Source organism: Filicampus tigris, chromosome 6 (assembly GCF_054856515.1).
Source record: "Filicampus tigris isolate MCC_2025a chromosome 6, RoL_Ftig_1.0, whole genome shotgun sequence".
Classification (NCBI taxonomy): Eukaryota; Metazoa; Chordata; class Actinopteri; order Syngnathiformes; family Syngnathidae; genus Filicampus; species Filicampus tigris.
This window is the reverse complement of record NC_141222.1, coordinates 23,473,729-23,496,658: the sequence shown is the minus strand read 5'-3', so window position 1 is coordinate 23,496,658 and position 22,930 is coordinate 23,473,729. Positions and strand designations below refer to the sequence as shown.

Here is a 22,930-nt window from a genome sequence, read left to right as displayed (position 1 = left end):
ATGAGTTCGCTATGCGCAGTATTAAAGATATTATTGATACATTGCCGTCCGTAATTATTGGCACCCCTGGTTAAGATCTATTACTTAAAGTGGAAATCAACCCAAATATTTTTTTTTTTCAAGAATATGTTCCCAGCAGGCCCACTATAAGCTTTCTGATTAATATTGTGTTTGTGGCATATGAGTTGAGCAGCAAAATCCACCCATTTTGAGCTAGCTCAGGGGGCGGCCATTTTGACTCAGACTCAGGTAACGACCAATCACAGCTCACCTGTTTTCTGAAGCTGAGCCGTGATTGGTCGTTACCTGAGCGGTTGCGATGTCATTTTCAGTTGACAGAAGTGACAAAATGGCCGCCCCCAGAGATGGCTAAAAACGGGTGGATTAACTCTTATTTCAGAAACACAATATTCATGATTAACATATACTTGGAAAAAATATGTTTGGGTTGACTTCCACTTTAAAAAGCCTTCACCTAAATTCATTTCTTACTGCAGAAGCTCTGAAACGCTCATATTGAAAATGATAGAAATGGTTCACCAGACACATAATCAAGCTGCGCTAATCATCGCAGTCCCCCAGACCTCAACCCCATTGAAGACCTGTGCAGCGAGCTAAAGAGGAGAGTACGGAGGAGAGGACCCAGGTCACGGAACGAATAAGAGCAGGGGTGCCCAAGTCGGGTCCTTGAGAGCCCCCATTCCGCTTCCACTTCCAACGCACCTTATTCAAATGATCAGGATCGCTATCAGGCTTCTCAGAGCTTGCTGATAAACTGATCGTTTGAGTCAGGTGTGTTGGAGGAGGGAAACATCTAAAAAGCAAGAAAAATAGAAAGAACACCTGCTATGGATGAAGTTATGGTCAGAAATGAAAATCCGCGATAGAGTGAAATCTGTAATAACCGAACCGCCAAGTAGCAAGGGAACAGTCCTGTCCTTTTTATTTTATTTTAAATTCCACTTTCAGTTGATTTTTTTCCTAATACACCACTAACATTGGTTATAAGTCGACACATTTGTACAAATAAAAGCTTCTCCCCTAAGAAATCCCCCCCGGTCAGTTCCATAAATGTTCTTTTACCCTTGAGAAAGAAGTGACGGAGTTATAGAACTTCTGCTGAAGACATTTAGTTACCATTTTGAAGAATTACAAACACACACACACAAATAAAAAAAAACTTTTTTTCCCTAGACAGGATCCCCTCCTCCCCACATTAAAAAAAATTCGTTGAATATTACACGAACAACAAGGCCTGTAAGGTGTACAATTTGGTGTCAAGCCAAATTAAGATTGTGCTTTTTTTTTTTTTTTTTTTTTTTTTTAGGCCTGCGCTCAACGGGGTGCAATTCTAGTTGCTTGTTCCACTCCAAATAAGGCGTGGAGGAGAATTTTGGACGAGGCATAAATGTAAGACTTGCTCACGGAGCACCTTTGTTAATCTTTTATTCATTGAGTAGAGCACAAGTTTAAAGAATAGGAACAAAAGTTGTGAAGGGAAACGGGAGGGGCGGAAAATGGGCAATGCGCGAAGTAGGCTGATGTTTCAGGAGGCAAATGTAGCCCTCAAAGAAGAATGGAGGTCTAATAACTACAGGTTAGTCCGTCTTAATGGTAGGTGCAAATCGTAATTGTAAACTAGCTGAATTCTCCACGAGGACAGAAGCCAAGCGAGGGAAAGAAAAGGAGGAGGAGGAAGCGAGTGGGAGGAAGGCAGAGGAGAGAATAAATAGAGACATCCACAAAAGAGACGGAGGTGGAGGAAGAAATGGCAAGAAGAAACCCAGAAGATGCATCGGCAGGGAGCTGCTGAGGGGCGACACAAAGCACGCGAAAGATTGTCGAAAAGAGGACATGAATAGCATGGTGACGAAGAAGAAGAACTCCAGGTTAAAGGAGGAGGCTCGGATGACTTAAATTAAAAAAAAAAAAAAAAAAAAAAAAAGGATATGCTAGCGGCGTGTGGGGAAAGGATGTGAAATATGCAAAAAGGCAATTGAATCCACAGAGCCAGGTCAAATGAGAGAAACTATTCAATATTAGAAAAAAAAAAAAAAAAAAAAAGTCAAGGCTACAAGTGTGACAAAAACACAGAGCGACAGTCGCCCATTTGAATTCGCATGTGTAACAGTCGTGCTCTGTTGCCATAGTAACAATTCAAATGTGCTTGCGCAACACGGTGACGGACAGGAAGATACAACTTGCGAGCCGCAACGCCTCGCATGCCCTCGCCCGATAAGGCGCCATTTTACTTGTCATTTGAAGTGGCGCTGCGCCGGCACAAATACAAAGCTGGCCGTTAAGAATAGGACAAAACTGTACACACACACACACACACACACACACACTCACACAGTAGGTTAATGCGCTATACTGCAGATAGAGATGAGCCGCCTTTTAGTGTACCTCACATTAAAAATGAATCCCAAAAAGCGCTACAGGCGCGACGGAGGCTGGCAGAGTAGGTGCCGTCGGCCCATTTGGACTAATCAGTACCATACAACATCACCATTGTCATAAAGGGCCCCCTAATTAATACCTTTTAAACGGCGGGTGTCACAAGTGGATCAATTAACTCGCAGACATCCAACCCCGCGGCGAGGGCAAATCGCTTGATGAGCACTGACAGCATTTACGCAGCAATTAGAGCCACATATGCAGCAGCATTCAAAAGTGAGCGGCAGCTGCACAAAAAAAAAAACACCCTCGCGCGTGTACGTAGAACTCGGCCCTTCTCGTCGGCACGCCGATTCATGAGCGCAGCGCAAACGGTCCCATGAAGAAAGGTCAAGCGCCGTTTGCGTCCCCGCCTTTCGACGTTTGAGCGCCCGCGACTGACGCGCGTCGTCTGTTTGCGCGATATGAAGAGAGGATACGTGCTCTTAGGTGCACGTGCGCGCTAGGCAACCATCTGTCTTCCCGCAACTAACATTTGCGGAGAGCATTGATCGAGGGAGCCTGTCAAATGGGCCAAAGCGCCAACGGGATGAGGAGAGCAGGTCTCGCCGGCGACCTGCCGATAAAAATTCTGCATGATCCATCGAGCTATGAATTGTTCGCCTTAGTCAATATAGTGCGCGTTCAACACATTTAGTGTTTACCAAGCTTTGTGGAGCCATGGAAAATATTTTACAGCAGAAAACGATACAGAAATCTATTGGCAATTGGTCAGTCCACACGCGTGGGTGTGCGATTTTTACACATCGCTGACCGATCTAAAGTGTTGAAAATGGCTTGCTCTCTTTCGTGATGCTAACCAGGGGGCGGAGCCACGGGTGGGCCTGGGTGTGCACAGGCCCACCCAGATTGCAGACTGCCCACCCAGTGAGATTCATGACAAAATATCAATTTGAATTTTGTGGTAAATTATTATTAAATTATTTTTTTCAATTCATATTTCGTGGTGTTTTTTTCTATTTTATTGAATATAAAGAATGGCACAATCGTGGTTGTCTAAGGAAGATCTGAACTTCATATTATTCAGTTTGTCATTTTATTTGAATATACGATGTGTCGGGACAGGAGGATTGCGCTCAGTGAGAGAAATATTCAGGCCCACCCTGATTTTTCCAGGCCCACCCATTAGCCACGTTCTGACTCCGCCCCTGGGTTGAAAAAACTTGACATTTTTGGGCTCTCCTGAAAAGCGAGTATTTCAGCAATACGTTACACGACATTAGCAGAAGGATGTACAAAGCCGCAAGACTGCAGGGTCATCACTCCTTACGTTTTATTGAGGTTCTGCCGCACATGTGTGCCCTAACACGTGAACATAGCGCACAAGCTCCAGCAGAATGAGAGGCATAGAGACGGAACGCGCCCCTCAATTTCAAATGCACGTAGGCGCTCGTAATCGGCCTCTACGATGCCCCTCGAGATTTGAGGCAGTGGGCTGCGCTTTACGCTACGGCGCGTGGACGGCAGTGCGGCTAACACAAGCCGACAGGCGTATCTATTAGGGGGGGCCCCCCCATTTACATTAAGTGGGCGGTCAGTTGCAGGTAAAGGCAGCTCGTGTGTCATCTCAGTTTACTGACAACACGCCGCGTAATCTAGATGTAACAACAAATGATTTCAAGGATCCTACAAAGCACTTTGAATAATGTCACATCTCTGATAGAGCCTCAATGAGATCATAAAATAACTGTAAACGAAAGTGTAAACACCCCACCGGAGAGTCAAACGAGCAGACAGCGTTTGACATTTTCACTTTTTGTCGCAACATGTCCTCAATAATTTCGAAACGTTCAGCAGCGCGGCAGCGAAACATTCTTAATAGGTCACTTGTCAGCTGTTGATCATGCCTATTATCATTCCACTAATAAGACACGTTGGTTTGTTTATCATATTGCCCAAGAGGTCCTCATTATGTAGAAGTGCAGAAAATCAGAAATAAGAGGAATTAGGAAAGGGCATAAAAATGGATATGTAGATGCGTTGTTTGGTTCAAGCGTTCGTGCTATTCTTGTTATTAATTGACGGCATTTCCTCGATTATTTATGGGGAAAATCAATTCATTGATGAAACGTTGTCTTAAAGGGGAAGGCAACCCAAACATATTTTTTTCTAGAATATGTTCTATGCAGGCCCAATAGTTGAAACAGTTAAGCAGCAAAATCCACCCATTTTTAGCCAGCTCTGGGGGCGGCCATTTTGTCACTTCTGTCGACTGAAAATGTCATCACAGATGCTAACGACCAATCACGGCTCACCTGTTTTCTGAAGCTGACCTGTGATTGGTCGTTACATGAGCATTTGCGATGTCATTTTCAGTCGACAGAAGTGACAAAATGGCCGCCCCCTGCGATGGCTTAATAGGGGTGGATTTTGCTGCTTAACTCATATTCCACCATATTAATATTATCTGAAATATAAATTAAAATACCATGCTTCAACTAGTGAGCCTGCACAGAACATATTCTTGAAAAAAATATGTTTGGTTGTTTTCCTTTTAATGTATAATCTTTTATGGTATGAATGTTCTGAACTCCATGCAAGTGTCATAATGAGCAAAATAATGCTGCCCGGAGGACCTCATCCGACATGTTTCTTTAGACAGCAAATTAAGATTGAGTCAATAGTGTCTCTGCCGCTTGCAGTCACGTACTCAATTTTGCTTCCGTTGCTTCAAGACACAATTAAATAACGTTCCACTCCAACACAATTGACAGAATACTTTAATACCCGCCAATAATATGAAGCTCATCCCTAAATCTAGATATGAATTTAATTACTACATTTAATTCTCCACAGGTTTGCTGACTAAAAAAAAAAAGTGATGACAAAAAAAAAAAAAAAAGATTCAACCAATGGCACCCCAAAAATCTGATACCATGTTTTGTGAATGACACCGGGTGGCAACTGTCCGTCAAACGTTCGCGACACTTCAGTGCTCAGTCAGGTAATCAGACGTCACGCGGCTGTAATAACTCCCTGCATGTTGAGTGGAAGCCAACACATTTTCTATTTGCAGCCTCTGTAATTAATCAATTCGCAAAGTCAATCTGACAGAACATTTGCCAAAAACCTTGCCCAAAGATGGCCACGTATGCAATAGACCATGACAACTAAATCACAGTGTGGAGAGACATGTTGTCACAAGTGCTAATAAATACTTTCTAATCTAGCTGTCAGCTGAATGTATTAAAAGTCTGTGTGAGGAAAATAAAGAACTGGGGGAATGCATTGGACGCTTACAATTGTAATGCCTCCTGACACAATTTGCAAAGCAGGCCAAAATTCTCTGAAAATAGACCTCGGACGTCACACAAAACCCAGCCGTCGTGTAAGACTTCAGCTCAGTGAGCATCCAGTCAACAAGCCAGTTTGATCTGCTTTTACTGAGACTGTTTTGTACGGAGCATGGAAGTAAAAAAAAAACAACAACAAAAAACGTTGCATTCCCTCGCAAAAATTGTGAGATAACGCAAAGGTTTTTGCGAGGGAACGCATTTTTTAAAAATGCGTGTTGATGTACTTACGGGTCATTTTCCGGGTAAACAAAAGCAACAAAAGGAGCGTTTTCAGCCGTGGGCGGGTTTAATGGAATTGCTTTAAAAATCGCTTGCAATACAAAGACCTAAAATCAGTTTTTGACATTGAGCACGGTTCCTCCATCTCTGACGTACTGTCGTCTCTCAAACAGCCGCGCATTCGAGGCTAGGCTAGGCTAGCTGCTAAACTGACCCGGAAGTACATAAACACTCATTTAAAACAAAATGCGTTCCCTCACAAAAAACCTTGCGTTATCTCGCAATTTTTGCGAGGGAACGCAACGTTTTGTTTTTTTTACTTCCATGTCACCTTAGGGGCTCCGTCGTTTTGTGATGTCATTGACGCCGCCACCGAAGTGTCAAAAATGAATAAACACTGATTGTGATCTTGTAAGCACATTCAATTGTCATTTCAATTTCTGATCAAATACAATGTGAATATCGATGTTTTAATCTATTTTAGACGGACACAAGTAAGGGTACTTTTTTTTTTTTCCATCTTCATTCAAATGTTTTGAACTAAAGTGGGCTGGTCTGAGCCATGAAACTCAAGGGCTGAAAATGTATCCCAGCGTTAATGGACGGAGGAAAGGAGGTTGAGCATCGTCCTGTCACAGACTGTGTTCAACCGATGATCAATGAACAGCCGATATGCAAAACTAATGTAGCAGGTAGCCATAGTCACCCCACTCAACATATTGTCGACAAGCCAGAGCAAGAAAGAAGGGGGAATGTTACTTCATCGACCAAGTTCTTGGTTGTATGATTAAGTGCACTTTTGTCTGGTCAAGAATCTTCTCTTGGCTAATGAGACACACTACACAACTCCACTGTCAAATTGAGGCTGCCTCGGCTCTTTAAATAACACTATACGCTCTCTTCAGCCCGGGCAAATACACACACACACACACGCACACACTTGCATGGATTACAATAGCAGCGTGATAAAAAAAACACACACGTACATATGCCGAGGAAGGAGGGGGGGCTGGGCTGGGTTGAGGACCCATCTATCCCCTGGGGTCTTCATTACCTCATTGAAGTCATTTATTCCACCAAGCTTACAGTATATCTACTGCTCTGGAATTAATTTAGCAGCAGCGAGACGTGTCCCCGCCCCCGCCCCCCCGCGGAAGCACGGGGCGCTTAACCCTCGGAGGGTCCCGGCCATCATTGTTTCAAAGCTAAACAACATGCTGCTGCTTGTATGTTTAGTATGTCATGAGAACCCATGTTGATTTCTAGTCAGGGAGACGCTATTGAAACGTTACGAAAGTTGGTTGGATTTATTTTTAAAAAATTAATTAATTAATTAAAAAAAAAAAAAAAAAAAAAAGGAGCCGAGAGGTTAGTGTTCCTTGAGGCGCAAACGTGGCACTACAAGACTGTAAACAATGGCAGCGCCTGAAGAGATCAGCATGGACTTTTGGATTTTTTTTCCTTGGGAGGGCCATGGATATCTCATGGGGTCCGTAAAAAACAAAACAAAAACAAAAAAAATTTACTAACCCCAAAAATTCTTCAGAAAACACTGATATAAATTCATTATAATGTTCCCTGGTGGGGACGCGGGGAAATGTGTGAAAAAAAATACCTAGAAAATACCCCAAACTCAATAATTATCTGGTCTGGCACCAGGGGGGGGTCCAAGCATATTTCAGGGGGGTGGGGCAGTACCCCTACAACCCCCACCCCCTCCCACTAACTATGCCAGTGAGTACGATGCATTTTTCTTTTTAATAAAAGTGACGCTTACTCTTCGATTACCGGTAGTTGTCATTAAAGTAGAAAAACACACTTTACAGGGAATGTTCTGCTATTAAAGGACCGTTTCACCTGTCTGGTGTGTCAAGTTACTGAGTCATGCGTATTTGTTCTCTTCCTTAAATGCCACAAAATACTGCCTGTCAAAATAGAAAAGTAGGACAATAATTGGATTTGAGGAAGAACCGTACGTTCAAATGATACATCTTGACCTGAGAACCAAGCTTTTGATGTTGGGAATGAAGAATTAATCACAGTCTTGCATGTTAATTTGCCTGAACAAATCATTTTGATTTGAAGATAAAACATGAAAAATACAAAATGTTTCCTCACACACTCAGAAGCAATAACAGTGTCTTGGGCTGATGTGTGACGCCTTTTTGTGTGCCCATTAAATTTTGGGCTCCCGCTCAGAGCAGAGCAGCTGCGGTCTGAATGATGTTTGGCTGAAGAGACGGACAGATTTTTATTCACGGGGACATCACATGTGGTGTGGGACACATCCTGTTCTTTAATACTTGTCATTAGGGGAGAACACCCAGGAACTGTTGCATAACACTTATATTTATTCCAAATCTGCTGCGATGGTAAAATCGATGCTAATTATTTCAGGGGCTGTCACTCAGGACATTTTCACACTTATACCCGCATTTTCATAATAGGAACACTGGCATTGAAACAGGAGACCAGAACACTTAAAAAAAAAAAAGATTCTCCCATTTAAACATTTAAAGTTGAAATCAACCCAAACATATTTTTCAGGAATATGTTCCCAACACCCCCACTTCATTCTTATTAATATTGCATTTGTGGAATATGAGTTAAGCAGCAAAATCCACCTCTTTTTAGCCATCTCGGGGGCGGCCATTTTGTCACTTCTGTCGACTGAAAATGACATCACAACTACTCAGGGCTCAGGTCATGACCAATCATGGCTCAGCTTGAGAAAACAGGTCAGCCGTGATTGGTCATGACCTCAGCCCTGAGTAGTAGTGATGTCATTAGGTCGACAGAAGTGACAAAATGGTTTCCCAGAGATGGCTAAAAACGAGTGGATTAACTCTTATTCCACAAACGCACTATTTATCAGAATGCCTTGTTTCAACTAGTGGGCCTGCATAGAACATATTCTTGAAAAAAAACATGTTTGGGTTGACTTCGACTTTAACATATTTGGTCCAAGCAAAACAAGCACATTCATATTTGGAGTATGTGGAGTCAAAAACAGATTGAGGTTACCTTTGGCACGGAAGCGCAGGATTGTTCTAGTCGGCCGAAGTTTGCAGTCGGAATCGCTAACGGACGCTCCGGATTACAGCCGAAATGTGAGAAGACGAGATCGGTCTAACAAAAAACGAGTTTTTAATTCGTATATTTTTTTTCCCCCCGTACAAAAATTGTTATACGGCGTACACAATTTGAAAGGATCAAAAAACGTATAAAATACGGGGAAAACGCACGTAAAGTTGACAGGTATGGGATTTTCATTTTATGAAACACGCCACATCTTTTGTTGGCATCGTCTCGACCGTGTGCCCATTAAATCGAAAGAGGAGCAGAAAAAAAAAAGCCCTCAATCAAATCGTCATTTTTCTGTTGGTTTACCCATTAGTTCGCTGTAATAGGACCGAGTTCAATTTAAAACGCATGCTTGCCTCCATCTCGTCAAAGGACGCTCACTCAGAATGTAATCAGAGTCTCAAAATTGGCCAGATGAATTTCAGAGATTATAAATGTTCTCACCTCACAAATGCATCTGTCTTGCAAAGTTCTTTTGGACTTTCAGGGGAAAGAACATGTGACACCGTGTGATTTTTTTGCCTACTTTTCACCTTTGTTGCAGTGTTCCAACACTATCGTTAGCGCGCAAGTAAATTAAACTAAAAGTAGAAGTTGGAGGAAGGAGATGTACAATTGTTGATGGATCTCTTTTACTTTACTTGTCAGCACCGATAAATCACGCCACATCGTTCCACCCTCACAATTTCAGTGTCAAAGTCAACCCAAACATCTTTTTTTTTCAAGAATACGTTCTATGGAAGCCCACTAGTTGAAACAAGGCATTCTGATAAATATTGCGTTTGTGGGATAATCGACCAGTTTTAGGCATCTCCGGGGGCGGCCATTTTGTCACTTCTGTCGACTGAAAATGACATCACAACTGCTCAGGTAACGACCAATCGCGGCTGACCTGTTTTCTGAAGTTCAGCCGTGATTGGTCGTTACCTGAGCCCTGAGCAGTTGTAATGTCATTGTGTCAAGTGACAAAATGGCCGCCCCCTAAAATGGCTAGAAATGGGTGGATTTTGCTGCTTAACTCATATTCCACAAACGCAATATTAATCAGAATGTTTCAACTAGTGGGCCTGCTGGGAACATATTCTTGAGAAAAAAAAAGTGTTTGGGTTGATTTCCACTTTAAAGAGAGCGCTGCTCACTTTTAGCTCTTCTTCCTGACCACGGATCCCCTGTGCTCTGCGTCTTCAGGACGCCCAGGAGCTCGCTAACAACTGCCGCGCCTTCCTCCGAAGCTGTGTCACCCCAGCAGGGAGGAGTCGTGTCATTCTCACCTCGGCAGCTTTCTGCCGTCCAAAAATTCCGACTCTTGCGCCACTAATTAGGTGACAACCTCCACGTACCCACTGTGACGCCACACTGTGTGTCTAAGACAGACATATTCACATAAGCAGGTGGTGGCACAGGTAGAGCTGTCCAATTGCATTAGCAAAGATAAGAAATATCAACGCAGAGTAAGAGAATGAGAATTGACTAGCGGCAGCTATCAAACATTTTAGTACCCTGTGACAAATTCTATCAAATACGCACGCATTCGGATCAAATATATCTTTGGCTTGGCTAAAGACAAATTCTGAATAGCAACAAGAGCAAATTAAAGTAAGTAGAATGTTGAGACATCTGTTGCCTAAAGGGTAACGACACCGCCACATGAATGCTAATTGTTAGCCCGTGTGCCTGTGGCGTTTCTTATGGTATGTTAATATTCAGGTAGCGGAGGCTGTATGGCTGCACGATATTGGAAAAACATACACATGGGGGTTGAATATTGACAGGTCGATAGTAGTCCGGTGGTGAGCACGTCAGTCGTCATTCCATCATTATTTCAAGCCGGTCCAGTCCGTCTACCGTCGTTGGCAACAGCCAACCGGCGTCGAGAATGTCCTTACTACTACTAAGAAGACTCCAGTTAAAAAACACAAATAAACTGTGTTGTGTAACTCTCGGTCCCACAGACCGCAATGATATTGTCCCATATTGTTTTTACGTCACCAATCACCATGCTGAGTGTGTGCGTCTGCTGTTTTTTTTTTTTTTGGGGAGCACGTGTGTACACGTGACGTAGTAAGTACGTACATTCTCGAAGCCAATTGGCTGTCGCCGACGACGACCGACAAGGCCTAGATACTGTTCACCTATTGGATGGTGATGCGCATTTGAGGTTGCATCTGATTGGTCAAAGTCAGATAAAAGGATACAATTCCATATGAGACTTTGTGGTACGCATATTACAAGGGCCATTATCGCAATGACAATATTTTTTCGATATATTGTGCAACCCTACTTTGAATGCACAACGTGTAATTCCCTGTTTTTTTAGGGGGCGGCCATAGTTAGACAATAACCCTCCGCTGAGAGTAACAATAAACAGCTGGACGCCTCTTTTTTTTTTTTTTAAGAATATTTACTAATTACATCTGCCAAACTGCCACTTGAATTGAAGTGAGCTTCAACAGCTTCCAACAGGTCAAACAATTGTTGACTGGCATCCTTCACTGGCACGCCATTAAAAGTCAGCTATTGATTGCAATTCACCCAATTACTTTCAGAAGCTTGCAATCAGATCATGTTCCTTCATCTTCGATTCCCACGAGGGAGGCGCGTCTCTAGAGTTCTATGCCTGAAGTTAGATGTTTCCTGTAAATCCTCATATCTTTTTTTTTTTTTTTTTTGTTCAGTGTTTGAGGACTGTGCCATCAAATATTACATTGTCTTGATCGTCAGTCACCCCCAACAGCTTCCTTTCATCTTTGCACCGCAACCCTTTCCTCAGCGCACGCATCTCATCTTTTTCTTTTGTTCTGTCAGCGTGTTTTATCTGTGTGGAAAACCTTCAGAAGGGGCGTTAAAAGACCCCCTTTGGACGTGGCATGAAAAGTGGCAGCTCTTGATGAAATTTGTGATCGTGTTATTCGTTGTCACTCACAACCAGGACGCAAAAAGGCTGCAGCGACTGGGAGAGAGCGAGAGAGAGAGAGAGAGAGAAGGAGAATGAGCGAGCTCATCCAAACGAGGAAGAAAAAAAAAATCACTTGTGTTGCACACATTGCAGATCTGTGCTGCAGATCTGGGGGGCGAGCGCTGTTTGAGCAGCACGCCAAGGAGCGCAGCAGCGTGGGTAGAGGCGGCATCGGGCCCCCTCCTCTCTATTCTTAGCTCTTCCTCCTCCTATCACAGTCACACATGATGAGGTGGAGGGAGGTTGAGGTAGAATTATTTAAAAAAAAAAAAAAAAAAACATAGGATGCGATTCGCAGTTGCTTGTCAGTTTTCACTTTATATTCACCGTTCAAATACACGTTGACTGTTATTAATGTTGCTTCTGCCGGTACTGCAATTGAATTGAATTTGAATTTGTGGTGGTTTACAACTGGAGGGTGTTCTTTTCAATTCAAACACTTACTGCAAGCTCATTGGAAGCTCCTTCAATGTACGTCTAGAGGCACATTGATCAAGATTGCGTCATGAGTTACAATTAGAGAGGCACCTTGCCTTACGTGTTCAGTTTGTGTTGTGACAAGCATGTGTCTCCATTAACTTTTATCAAACCTATGTTTGTTCTGCATTGAAATGAAGTGAAATGCCATTAATCTGTTCCACCCCCACAAAAATTACGACCATTTATATATGTGGTTTTGATAAAGAAAAAAGGGTCTGCAATATATTGAAGCATAAAAGAGAACGTAAAGAAAAAATGGTTTTAAAAACACTCATTATTTTTACTATATTTGCTTGGCGGATGTATTCCTTTAAGTGACGTGGCCTGGTGGGCAAAGTCCAAAATTGAAAATATTGGAGCAATCGTTCTGATTACGGATGGTTATCATTACAATTCAAACAATAAAACTACTCTTAATTAATGATACTGCTTATCGAGCCGGTACTTTATTCTAATCTGTGCTTTTTTTTTGTTTTGAAAAACACCAAACAAATATTAGAATTAAAAATGTTATATGTTTTGAATAAATGAACTTGTCTTGCAACTAAAACAAAATTAATGTAAAATAAATGCATTACTTTTACATTACTGTAACAGTTGCAGATTAGCCGGGTTTATGTGGAGCCATGTATTCCAATTACAAAGGATCCGTATAACCAATCGTAATGAAAATGCTCCATATAAACACCCCAATCGGAATAAAAAGGCGTGGTCCTGTATATTCCTTTTGCCAATCCGAACGAGCGTCATGTAAACAATTCAATCGGAATGGCCAGGCTGCGTCCGGTCTGCGCATGCTCTGTTTTGCCGTAAATTCGTAGTGACGTCGTTGTATACGCACTTTAAAAAGGCAGCGTATTACCAGAGCTCGTCTGCGACGCGAGAACTTGTTTTAAAGTAGTCCTAACTTGTTTTTAAAACAATACGCTGTTGACTAAAAGTGTTAAAACAATAGTGAATACTAAATGGATGAATGAACTCCATCTTGATAGATCACGCTATGTTTACGTCGATCTCCGCGTGTCACACGGCTGATCTGATTAACAGGGCGTCGCAAGTAAACGGCCGATTGGAATACATCGCGTCACATGTAAACAGGTGACCAGAGAGATTCATTTGGAATGAAATCATGTCAAATTCCCTCCATAATTCCCCCCCGCTGACAGGCTCCAGTTCCAGCTGAAGAAAAGCAGCCCCAAAGCATGATGCCGCCACCACCATGCTTCGCTGTAGGAAGGCTGTGCTTTGATGAGCAGTTTACGCCGTTAACATAACTTTTAAAGAAAAACACCCAAAAAAGTTCTATTTTTCATCGGGTCATAAAACATTTTCCCACGTTTGGGAGATTTTGTTGCGCCAAAAATAGTGGCTGTAGACCTATTCCTGAGTCACTCTTTTACCACTTTGCACACGCCCTCCACTCTCCTCTCCCTCCCCTCCCCTAATAGTCAGCTCTCAGTAAACAACAAACACCAGGCTGCTCAACACCTGAAATCCTTCCACGACTCAATCAACATTTGTAAAGCTGCTCACACGCGGCAGCTTGTATCCAAAAGTGACTCATCGGGCCGTGTGCAGCCAACATCTTGTTGCCGCTCGCTCTCCTGGGGTGAGTGCTCCACCTCAGCTGCTGCCACACCGCACACAGTCCGCACACTTAAGCAGGGGAGGACGTGCCTGCTGCCCGCATCACAAGAGAGTCGGTGCCCGGCTCCCGTAATCCCTTCGATACACAAACCAAAAACATGCAACAGCACGACTCGGCAATGTCACGGCCTCCTTGTCGCTCACACTCTCAGAGTGAGAGCGACGCCAGTGCACGAAGCGGTTGGCATCTTGTTCACACATCCTTCAACCGGGAGCATGTCCTCCAAACAGAGCACTGTGAACAGAGTTCACAGTCGGTACGCTGCAATGTCAGTCCACGATAGGTAGTCATACAAAATATCAATATCGCGATGTACAGCTGTTCATCATTCACTCCCTACACTTTTAAAAAGACAATTTTAATGAGTTTTTACAGTGTACGAAAAAGTTTGAATTTAGAGTTGTGCGTATAGTGTGTAGTACCGCGTTGTACCGCAACATGCCGGGCAGCACTGAGGTGTACCGGAAGCAATGCAGCGTAATTAAGAGCAAGAACAAGACGCTTCAGTGTACAGTAGTGCAATAGCAAGATTGCCTTTTTACTGTAGTTGTCTGCTGTCTGTATGTGTTGCTGCTATTGTGTGTTAAAGTATCAGATGCTTGAAAGTTTAAAATTCTCAAAACATCTAAGTAATATTGTGTTATTTGGTCCATGGATAAAATGACATGATTTGGTTGAACATTTTGGCTTTTAAATTAGGGGCGAACAGATGAACCCACCCAAAAGAAGGTGCGATCTCAAATAACGGGAGTGTTAAGAGAATATTCACTGATATACTAAAACGTTCAAATGCTCCCTGTACGGTTAATCGAGTATTTTATGTTAGTGAAACTTTTTACCCTGGAACTGAATATTTCAATTTACAATCTGGCCAACGGGAAATGTTTTTTTCACTGTCATCCTTGAAACAAATTGCATTGTGCGCTGTATCATGAGAGTAGGTTGGTGTTGAAGCTGTTGTGTTTTGTTGCAGGAGGGCCACAGTGTCCCACACCTTCTGTGAGTCATGCTCATGGATCAGAATGAGACGCTTCACCACATTGTGGTGAACGCGCATGTGGGAAAAGCGCCGTTTGGATCTGCTTGTCAAGTTTTTGCTCAAAGCTGAGGGGGTAAGAGACAAAAAGATGGGCAGAGAATGTAATCCGCACAAGGCAGAAAGCCAAAGAGAAATCCCGGACTGCCAGCAGAGGCTGCGCATAGACGCGATTTGACATGTTCTCCATTTCACACACAAGGAAAAAAGAAGCTGTGAAGGTTACACGGTTTGGCCGGCTCTGCGAGCTTTCCAAAGAATTGCCCATTAATGTCCACCGAGTACAGCCTGCTTTTACAGGAATTAACTCATTCACTGCCATTGATGTATTTATTTGTCTTTTCACAGTCCAGCCATTCAATCCCAGGAACTTTTTTTTTTTTTAAGCAAAAAAAATAAAAATAGTGGCACACCTCTGCCGGCATAAATTCCCTCCACTGAAAGCAAACTGTTTAAAGAAGAAGATAACCCCAAATAATCTCTAGCGTAATATGTTCTACGCACCTCCAGTAGTCTAAAAACGGCATTGTGATTAATATCGCATTTGTGGAATATGAGTTAAGCAGCAAGATCCACCCGTTTTTAACCATCTGAGGGGGCGGCCATTTTGTCACTTGCTGTCGACTGAAAATGACATCACAGTTGCTCAGGCAACAACCAATCACGGCTCGACTGTTTTCGGAAGCAGAGTTGCTTCCCACGTGTTCAATGAATCTGTGTACTACATGAGATTCCGCTTTTGTATTAAACCTTTGAAATTAATGAACATTTCTATTATATTCAAATGTATCGAGATATGCCGTAAACCATAATTCAGAGATGATTTCCATTTCTGTCTGAAAAAATAACAGGAACTTTGGTCAGTCTTCTTTGTTTAATTTGTAGTGGTTTTGGTGTTGGAGAATTGTTAATGCGATTTTGCCTTTTGTCTGCAGTGTTTTAAGTTTTCATGCGTACTTAGTACGCTTAATTATTACCATTATCTTGACATGCTGCCGCCATTTTACAATGTTCTTTTCATCCCTCTGAGTCGCTATGAACAAAAAACAAGGGCAAGCGTCTTGTACCATCACGCTTCCTAGTTGCTACCTTTGTACAGTCGTTATTGTCGAGACCCCTTTCCCCGTGTAAAGCCGTGTTCTTATTCAAGTCAGAGCCGTGTTATCGCTTACTTCAATAGTGGGCTCGCTCAAAGAAAAGGCGGAAAAAAAAAAGACTAGACTTGAATAATATGTCAAGCGAGGCTGTCACAGTTTAGTTGATTCTAAATATGACAATAAGTGCTCCAAAAAGACGAATTGTAAGTGCACACTATTTATGGATTCATGCAGCTATCTGATGTGATCTGATTTGACATCAGATACACGCCGGCGGCGGAAACACTCACCGGATCAGGGCAAGGCATTTATTTGTTTAAGACAAAAGGGACGTGCGGTCAGGGCAGGCAGGCAGGCGAGGCAGAGCCTCCCTGACCGCTCCCCTACATGTGAATGTTAAAAAAAAAATCATCTTTTTTTTAAATTTTAATTTTAATTTTTAATTTGCATGTTTCCTGTTCAATTACATGTGCGAGAAGTGCAGCGCAGCTGAGTGGAGGAAAGCAACTACACACACACACACACACACACTAATTGACGCAGGCCGTTATCGGCGCATGCACTCACACAAGAGACATTGCTGTTTTTCTTCTCTCATATACATGTTTTATCAAACATGCACAACACATGTTGACGTTCAACAGTCTGCCTAATATATTAATGAATGTGTGTGACATATTTTGTTTTTGAGAGTGACCAGAAAAGCCACTCACGGTGCACGCTGGAGTCGAGAAAGTACCTTGCCGCTACCGGCATGTGGCAGCGTCGCACTCCATTGACGCAATGCGAAGAAGTGCGGCAATCTCAGAATCAGTAGCGCTGGACGATGTAATTTAAACGATTAGCAATGGGACCGTTTCTTTAATCAATCAGATTTCACATTCGCAGCTAATATTTTTTACTTGGGGCAGCCATGGGAGGGCGGGGGAGGGGCAAGGTTATGTCAGGCAGTCCACAAAGCAAAACAATGTTTAGGTTTAAAAAAAAAAAAAAAAAAAAAAATTCTTCGGAAAACACTGATTAACAGTCATTATATGATCCCTACAAGGGACAGAGGGAAATGTAGAAAAAAAAAAATCCCCCCATAAAAAAAATAAATAAATAAATAAATCAGAAAATACCCCAAAAAATTATCTGGCCTCACACCCGGGGGGGCTCAAGCATATTTCAGCATATTCCCCCACGAGCTCCGCCAGTGGCTAGTTTGCCCACAATAAGGTCAACATTTTTCCATCCTTTCATTGGTCGATGGTGTGATTAAGAGATGGATTAAGTGCCACTGGAGTCACATTCTTGGGAAAGGGCTTAACGTGCAAGTAGTCAGATCGCTGGCCTACCTTGAACATTGCCAGCCCGGATCTCCTCACTGCTCTTCACAACTGGCATGATGGAGTGAGCTGGGATTCGACTCCTCCTCTCATAGCCTCGGATGAAGGGTAGGTGGGCACAGGAAGTCACACGCAGAAAGCCCGAGGGGGGGGGCGGGGGGTTGCTCTGAGGTGAGAGCTGTCTCTGTCTGAGGACCACGAGGCAGTGCGGAGGAATGTCAAGTGCGAGGTGGCATGTGGTTTTGCAAATGCAATTCAATTATGAGTGATGGAAAACTTTGGAATGGTAATAGAAATGAAGTCAACCCCAAGCTGGCGGGAATTTTCACTTGTTAACCAGCAGCTGTAATTTGGGAATTACAAGAAAGTAAAAGATGTGGGCCGAAGGTGATGGAACATCGTGAGGGGATGGTGCTTCATTGGCATTTTTTTTTTTTTTTTTCCCCCCTCCTCTCGCCTGCTCCAACGCTGGCGACAGCTCAGCCAGGTCTCCTCCCAGAAGTCTGTGCGAAACACCGTTGCCGTGGAGATGAGAAGGAGATGAGAAGCAGTGTACCGTATGTATTTATATATACTCCTCTTCTTTCCTCCTGTTCTTTTCCTCGTGGACTTTCTCTGCTCCCGTTGACTTCGGATGCTATCCAGCCGTGTTTATCGCCCTATCGGCTCAATTTTCGCTCTCGTCTTCTTTAGTCTGAGAGAGAAGGAAAAGAAGAGTCACAAAATGATTTGTTCGTGGAAGGATGAGCATCACTTGGCATACACTTCAGTAATCGATGTCAACATGCTGGAGCTTGTTTTTGTAGTTTTGCGGTTCTGTTGGATGACAAGGTACACTAATAGTGCTGTATACAGAGATGCATCTCAAATTAGAATAACGTAGAGGTTCATTGTTTTGTTTTTTTAAATAAAATGTAAAAAAAAAAAAAAAATCTGTATGGGTGGTCATTTGTTGTTTTTAAATATTTTTTAATGATTAATTATTTTTACGCTTTCATGATAAGAGTGCAGAAAAAAGGACGTTTGGCACAATTTTCAACATCATCGTCATTTTCGTACTATATTATGTATTTGACATGATGCAACTTTTTTCCACAGGTAGTCCCCAGAGTGACAGATTAAAGTAATTTGTAATTTCTTTGACGGTGAGTGAATACTACTCTGTCACAGAGCAGTGGCTATAGGTTATAGGTTTGATTTCATATGTGACATGGCATCTCCCTCTGTCCCCGAGTTTCCGTCCTGCATATCTAATCGACCCACGTAGTCCCGGCCCGTCCCTCGTCGGCGACAGCCAATCGGCGTCGAGGACGTAATGACGACATCACATGCAGACACGCCGCCAAACGAAGAAAAAATAGCAAACGAAAACAACTGACACATGCACAGCGTGGTGAACGGTGAAATATAAAGACGATGGGCCACATGTCGTTTGTTGGCCCGCAAGATACACAACACTCTTGTTTTTTTATTTTCTCCTTACTCGACCGCGTGTCAGGAGTGGGGCGCCTGCGTGTGACGTAGATCGGTTAAGTCCCTTCTCGACGCCGGTTGGCTGACTCCGACCGACTGGGACCACGTGGATCGATTGAATATGAAACTCGGGGACGCGGGGAAGATGCCCACCTCTGCCTTTTTTTTAATTAAATGTTTTAGCGTCCATCCATCCATTCATTCATTCATTTTCGATCACTTGTCTTGTTTAGAGTTTCGGGGAAGCTAGCTGCCTGGTGAGAGTCTGTACACCCTGGACTGGTCAATTGCAGGGCGTTTCACTCTGTCTACATTTTAATGTTAACAGTCCTCAGATTAATTTTAGAATTGTATGACAGTTCAGCATGTCAAAGTGTTACTTAAAAGGAACCTGTACAGTTAAAAAGATAAAATGGCAACAGTTTGACTCGGTAACAAATTCTTTTTTTTTTTTCCATTATTGAAACAACCATTTTGAAAGTCAAACAAAGTAGCAGTAGGCCAGCATTGCAAAACAGAACGTGTACCACCGTAGAGGTTCAACCGTATTTGACATCTCAGCTGTTTTGCTGCACTGTTCCTACACTACTGTACTCACAAAAACCAAAATGCACTATAAACTTTACAGGGGAACTTAATTTGACCTTCTCTAAACTTCAGAATGCCAATATTTTCAATAATTTCTGCACAACTTGCTGTTCGACAACACGAAGCTGAACGGCTAAATTAACAACAGATCCATGAATTGACAAAGGACACCCACTTATTGACGTATATACCGCGACACATGAGGGTAATTGCAATCGCTTCTAACACTTACTAGATGTAATATCCAAGCACTGCTTAATGTTGCTGTTGTTGTTGCCGCATGTAATCAGGGATGTTAACAATCCGCACACACACCTAACGACTCCTCTTTTGAACATAAATCCTTCATTAGACTCACACCCAAGGGGTGGTCGTGTCCTTTTAAGCTTTTAGATTTAAACAGCCATGCGCTAGCTGCCTAGCATCTCCTCACCACTCTTGTTTAAATCATTAACACTGTTTGGGCAAAGACTTTTTCACCCTTTAAATCCACTGGAAACTTTTAAAAGTATACAGTGTGGCCAAGCAGGGTGAGCTTGGAAACGGTTTTTTTTTCCCTCAAATATCATGTAATTTAAAGATTCCTAATGTTTTCGATGCACCACGCGCTTTGAGAACTTGTAACATGATCTTTGAATTTAATACAGTAAACATTTTCAGATTAAGTCTAATGTCACTAAATTTGCTCATACTAGATTTAATCTTTGCCAGTGTTTAAAAAAAAATGCTTCAGAAGTCAAACAAAACTTGAATCTCACTTTGTGAGATTTCAGCTCAGTGAGCATTCAAGGCTGCAAGCGTGCTTTGCTTTTTCTTTGGATTTCGGGAGGGGAGGGGGGTGATGCCACCACAGAACGTTACAATCGATGACCATGTGGGAAAGTGTGATGATAACCATAGAACTATCAATGGAACTAATATGGTTTCAGAAAGCGTGCCACTGTTCAGTTTAGCATGAGCAACACAATTCATTAAATGTCAATTCAACACACACATTTAATTTTAAATTCCCAAGTACTAAAATGAATACACAAAATATAACACGAAAAACTGCAGATTTCGGATCTCATACCATCCATGCACGGGTCGTTTTACCATTTAGTTTTATTATACGGTAGATGCCTACAGAGATTTCACATTGTTTGGAAATGAGTAATCCACTGACGTTTCCCTGTTATAAATTTGAGTCGCAATATTGCAACTTTTCCATCAAAACGCACCGTGACGCGCAAAACACCGACGAGCGTAATTGCATAATCGCGATTACATGCGCTTGCACAATACCCGGCACTTAAACGACCGAGGCTACTTATACGTAAACCGAGCGAGCCACTCGGACGCCTTTAAGTACTTTGAGCTGCTTTCTGCCATCAATACGAAAAGGTCAAGGAGTGAGAGGATTTCCTTTTTTCTCTAAAAACCCTCATCGGGTGATGTACGGCTACTTCCGCGCATAATTCACGTAAATGAGGCAGCACGCATACATAGCGACGGGAGACGGATAAAGATCAAAAGCGGGGCCCTGGAAACAACCAATTAGTCACAGCGGGGTGAAAGAGAGGAGCTGCTGACTGAGAAAAAGTTCATGCACAATACATTTCCATGCAGATCAGTCCTACTGCTCATGCTCACTTGTGCTATAGGCTCTACTCACCTAATTAACTCTTTTCTGCCGCACGTAACGTACGGAGCACACTCGAGATGTTTTACAGGGCAGCGCAGTTGAGACACAAAAGCAAAGGCGGAGCAAAAACGTGGAGCCCATTTTGCCGCCCTAAGGGCAGCCTATACACGAAGAGGTGACAGTGTGTCGCCCTGAAGTTGGAAATGGGAAGCGCCCGGAAAAGCCGTTTGAGCAATCGAAACAAAAAAATGAGCGAGAGAAAGTGGCGGCGTTGAGATCGTTTAGTCATGTCTGTTATGGAGACATGTCTTATATCATCTGTCTATCAGTCTGTCTCATTCTATTGAACATTAAGGGGAGCGGGGGGGGGGGATGCAACCTTTGGAGGCTTTAGGTACCGTCAGCAAATAAAAATAGATACACTTAACTGATTCATATTTGGATAGTGGGTGCAGGATGAATAAATATGACATTTGGAATTGGCAAAAACCTAAATAATTCAAAGCATGTTGACTCAATTTTATGAGTGATGTATAATTTATTTTACAAGCCGAAATCGTATTTAAAAAAAAAAAAAAGTTTTTTCCTCATATTCCAACAAAGACAAAGCTTTGTGTTGACAGCAACATGTATAGCAAGGAAGGAAAAAAAAAACTGATGTGGATGTGAACACAGATTGTTCCACAAACTTTCAACTCAAAGATCAAATTAGAAACGTGGGTTCCTCCCACTACACAAACTGCCACGACATTGATAAAACACAAAAGACTGAATTACAACAAATATGAAATCAACCAAGAAAATTAGCTTTACTCTGGCAATCTGATTTAAAAAAAAAAAAATAAGATAAATAAATAAATAAAAAAAGAAAAGAAAAAGATCACTTGCAACCCATTTGGGGGCCCGACCTTGAGTTTGGCCAAACGTGGTTGAGTGCATGTGCGTGATGTGTGTTTTATGCATACGTAGAGCACACACAAATACACACAGACAGACAGATAGACAGACACTAAACGATAGTTAACCTACCTAGAGTAACATCTAAGAATCCCGCAAGAGTGTGGCGCAAAGTAAATGGGTGTGGAGGGGGACCAAAAGAGAAGAAAAAAGGGGGAGAGTCATTCATGGAATTGAATTTTTTTTTTTGAAGTAAAACTGATCCAAATTGGTAAAAGATGACATACAGAGAAAGACATGGAATGACAAAAGAGTGCCAAAGAGGAGAAGAAATGACGATGGCGAGAAAAGTCCACTTTCGTCAGTCATAAAGAGAGAAAATTGTACACCAGGTAGATGGAGAAATAGATGAGGAGGCAGATAATGGACAGAGAGACTATATGAAAAGAAGAAGCACCTCCCAGCACCGCGATGAGGAAGAGGAAAAATATAAAACGAAAGAAAAAATGGAATACTCCAAAGCCTTCCGTGTTTGCTGTTTTTAGTGAGGCAAAGAGTGGGGGGGGGGGGGGGATTTCAGTTTGGACCCCCCGACTCTCTCTGAGTGTCTTCTCCTCTTGCTTTCCTGCTCAAAGAAAGACGCAAGCTTCCCTGTGGATGAGCGCTAAGCCTCCGCCTGCGCAGATGTTGGACATGGCACTCGCAATAAAGTGTGGAGGCGAAAGCACCACTGGTTGGTGTGAGGCG

General features: G+C 42.6%; 1 protein-coding gene across 2 annotated transcripts in view; it reads right to left on the bottom strand.

Annotated features, from left to right (window-relative positions):
* Positions 1–22,930, bottom strand: part of grin2bb (glutamate receptor, ionotropic, N-methyl D-aspartate 2B, genome duplicate b) — a 101,950-nt gene extending 79,020 nt beyond the window's left edge. Inside the window, exons 1-3 of one of the 2 annotated variants that reach the window (XM_086032871.1) lie at positions 22,641–22,930; positions 22,316–22,327; positions 17,611–18,295 (exon numbers count right to left, since the gene is read on the bottom strand). In XM_086032871.1, the coding sequence (XP_085888997.1) occupies positions 17,611–17,619 (9 nt within the window). In that variant the 5' untranslated portion in view covers positions 17,620–18,295; positions 22,316–22,327; positions 22,641–22,930. Of the gene's footprint in view, positions 1–17,610; positions 18,296–21,316; positions 21,488–22,315; positions 22,328–22,640 lie in introns of those variants that run through there. The other variant, XM_086032872.1, reaches the window with a different exon arrangement.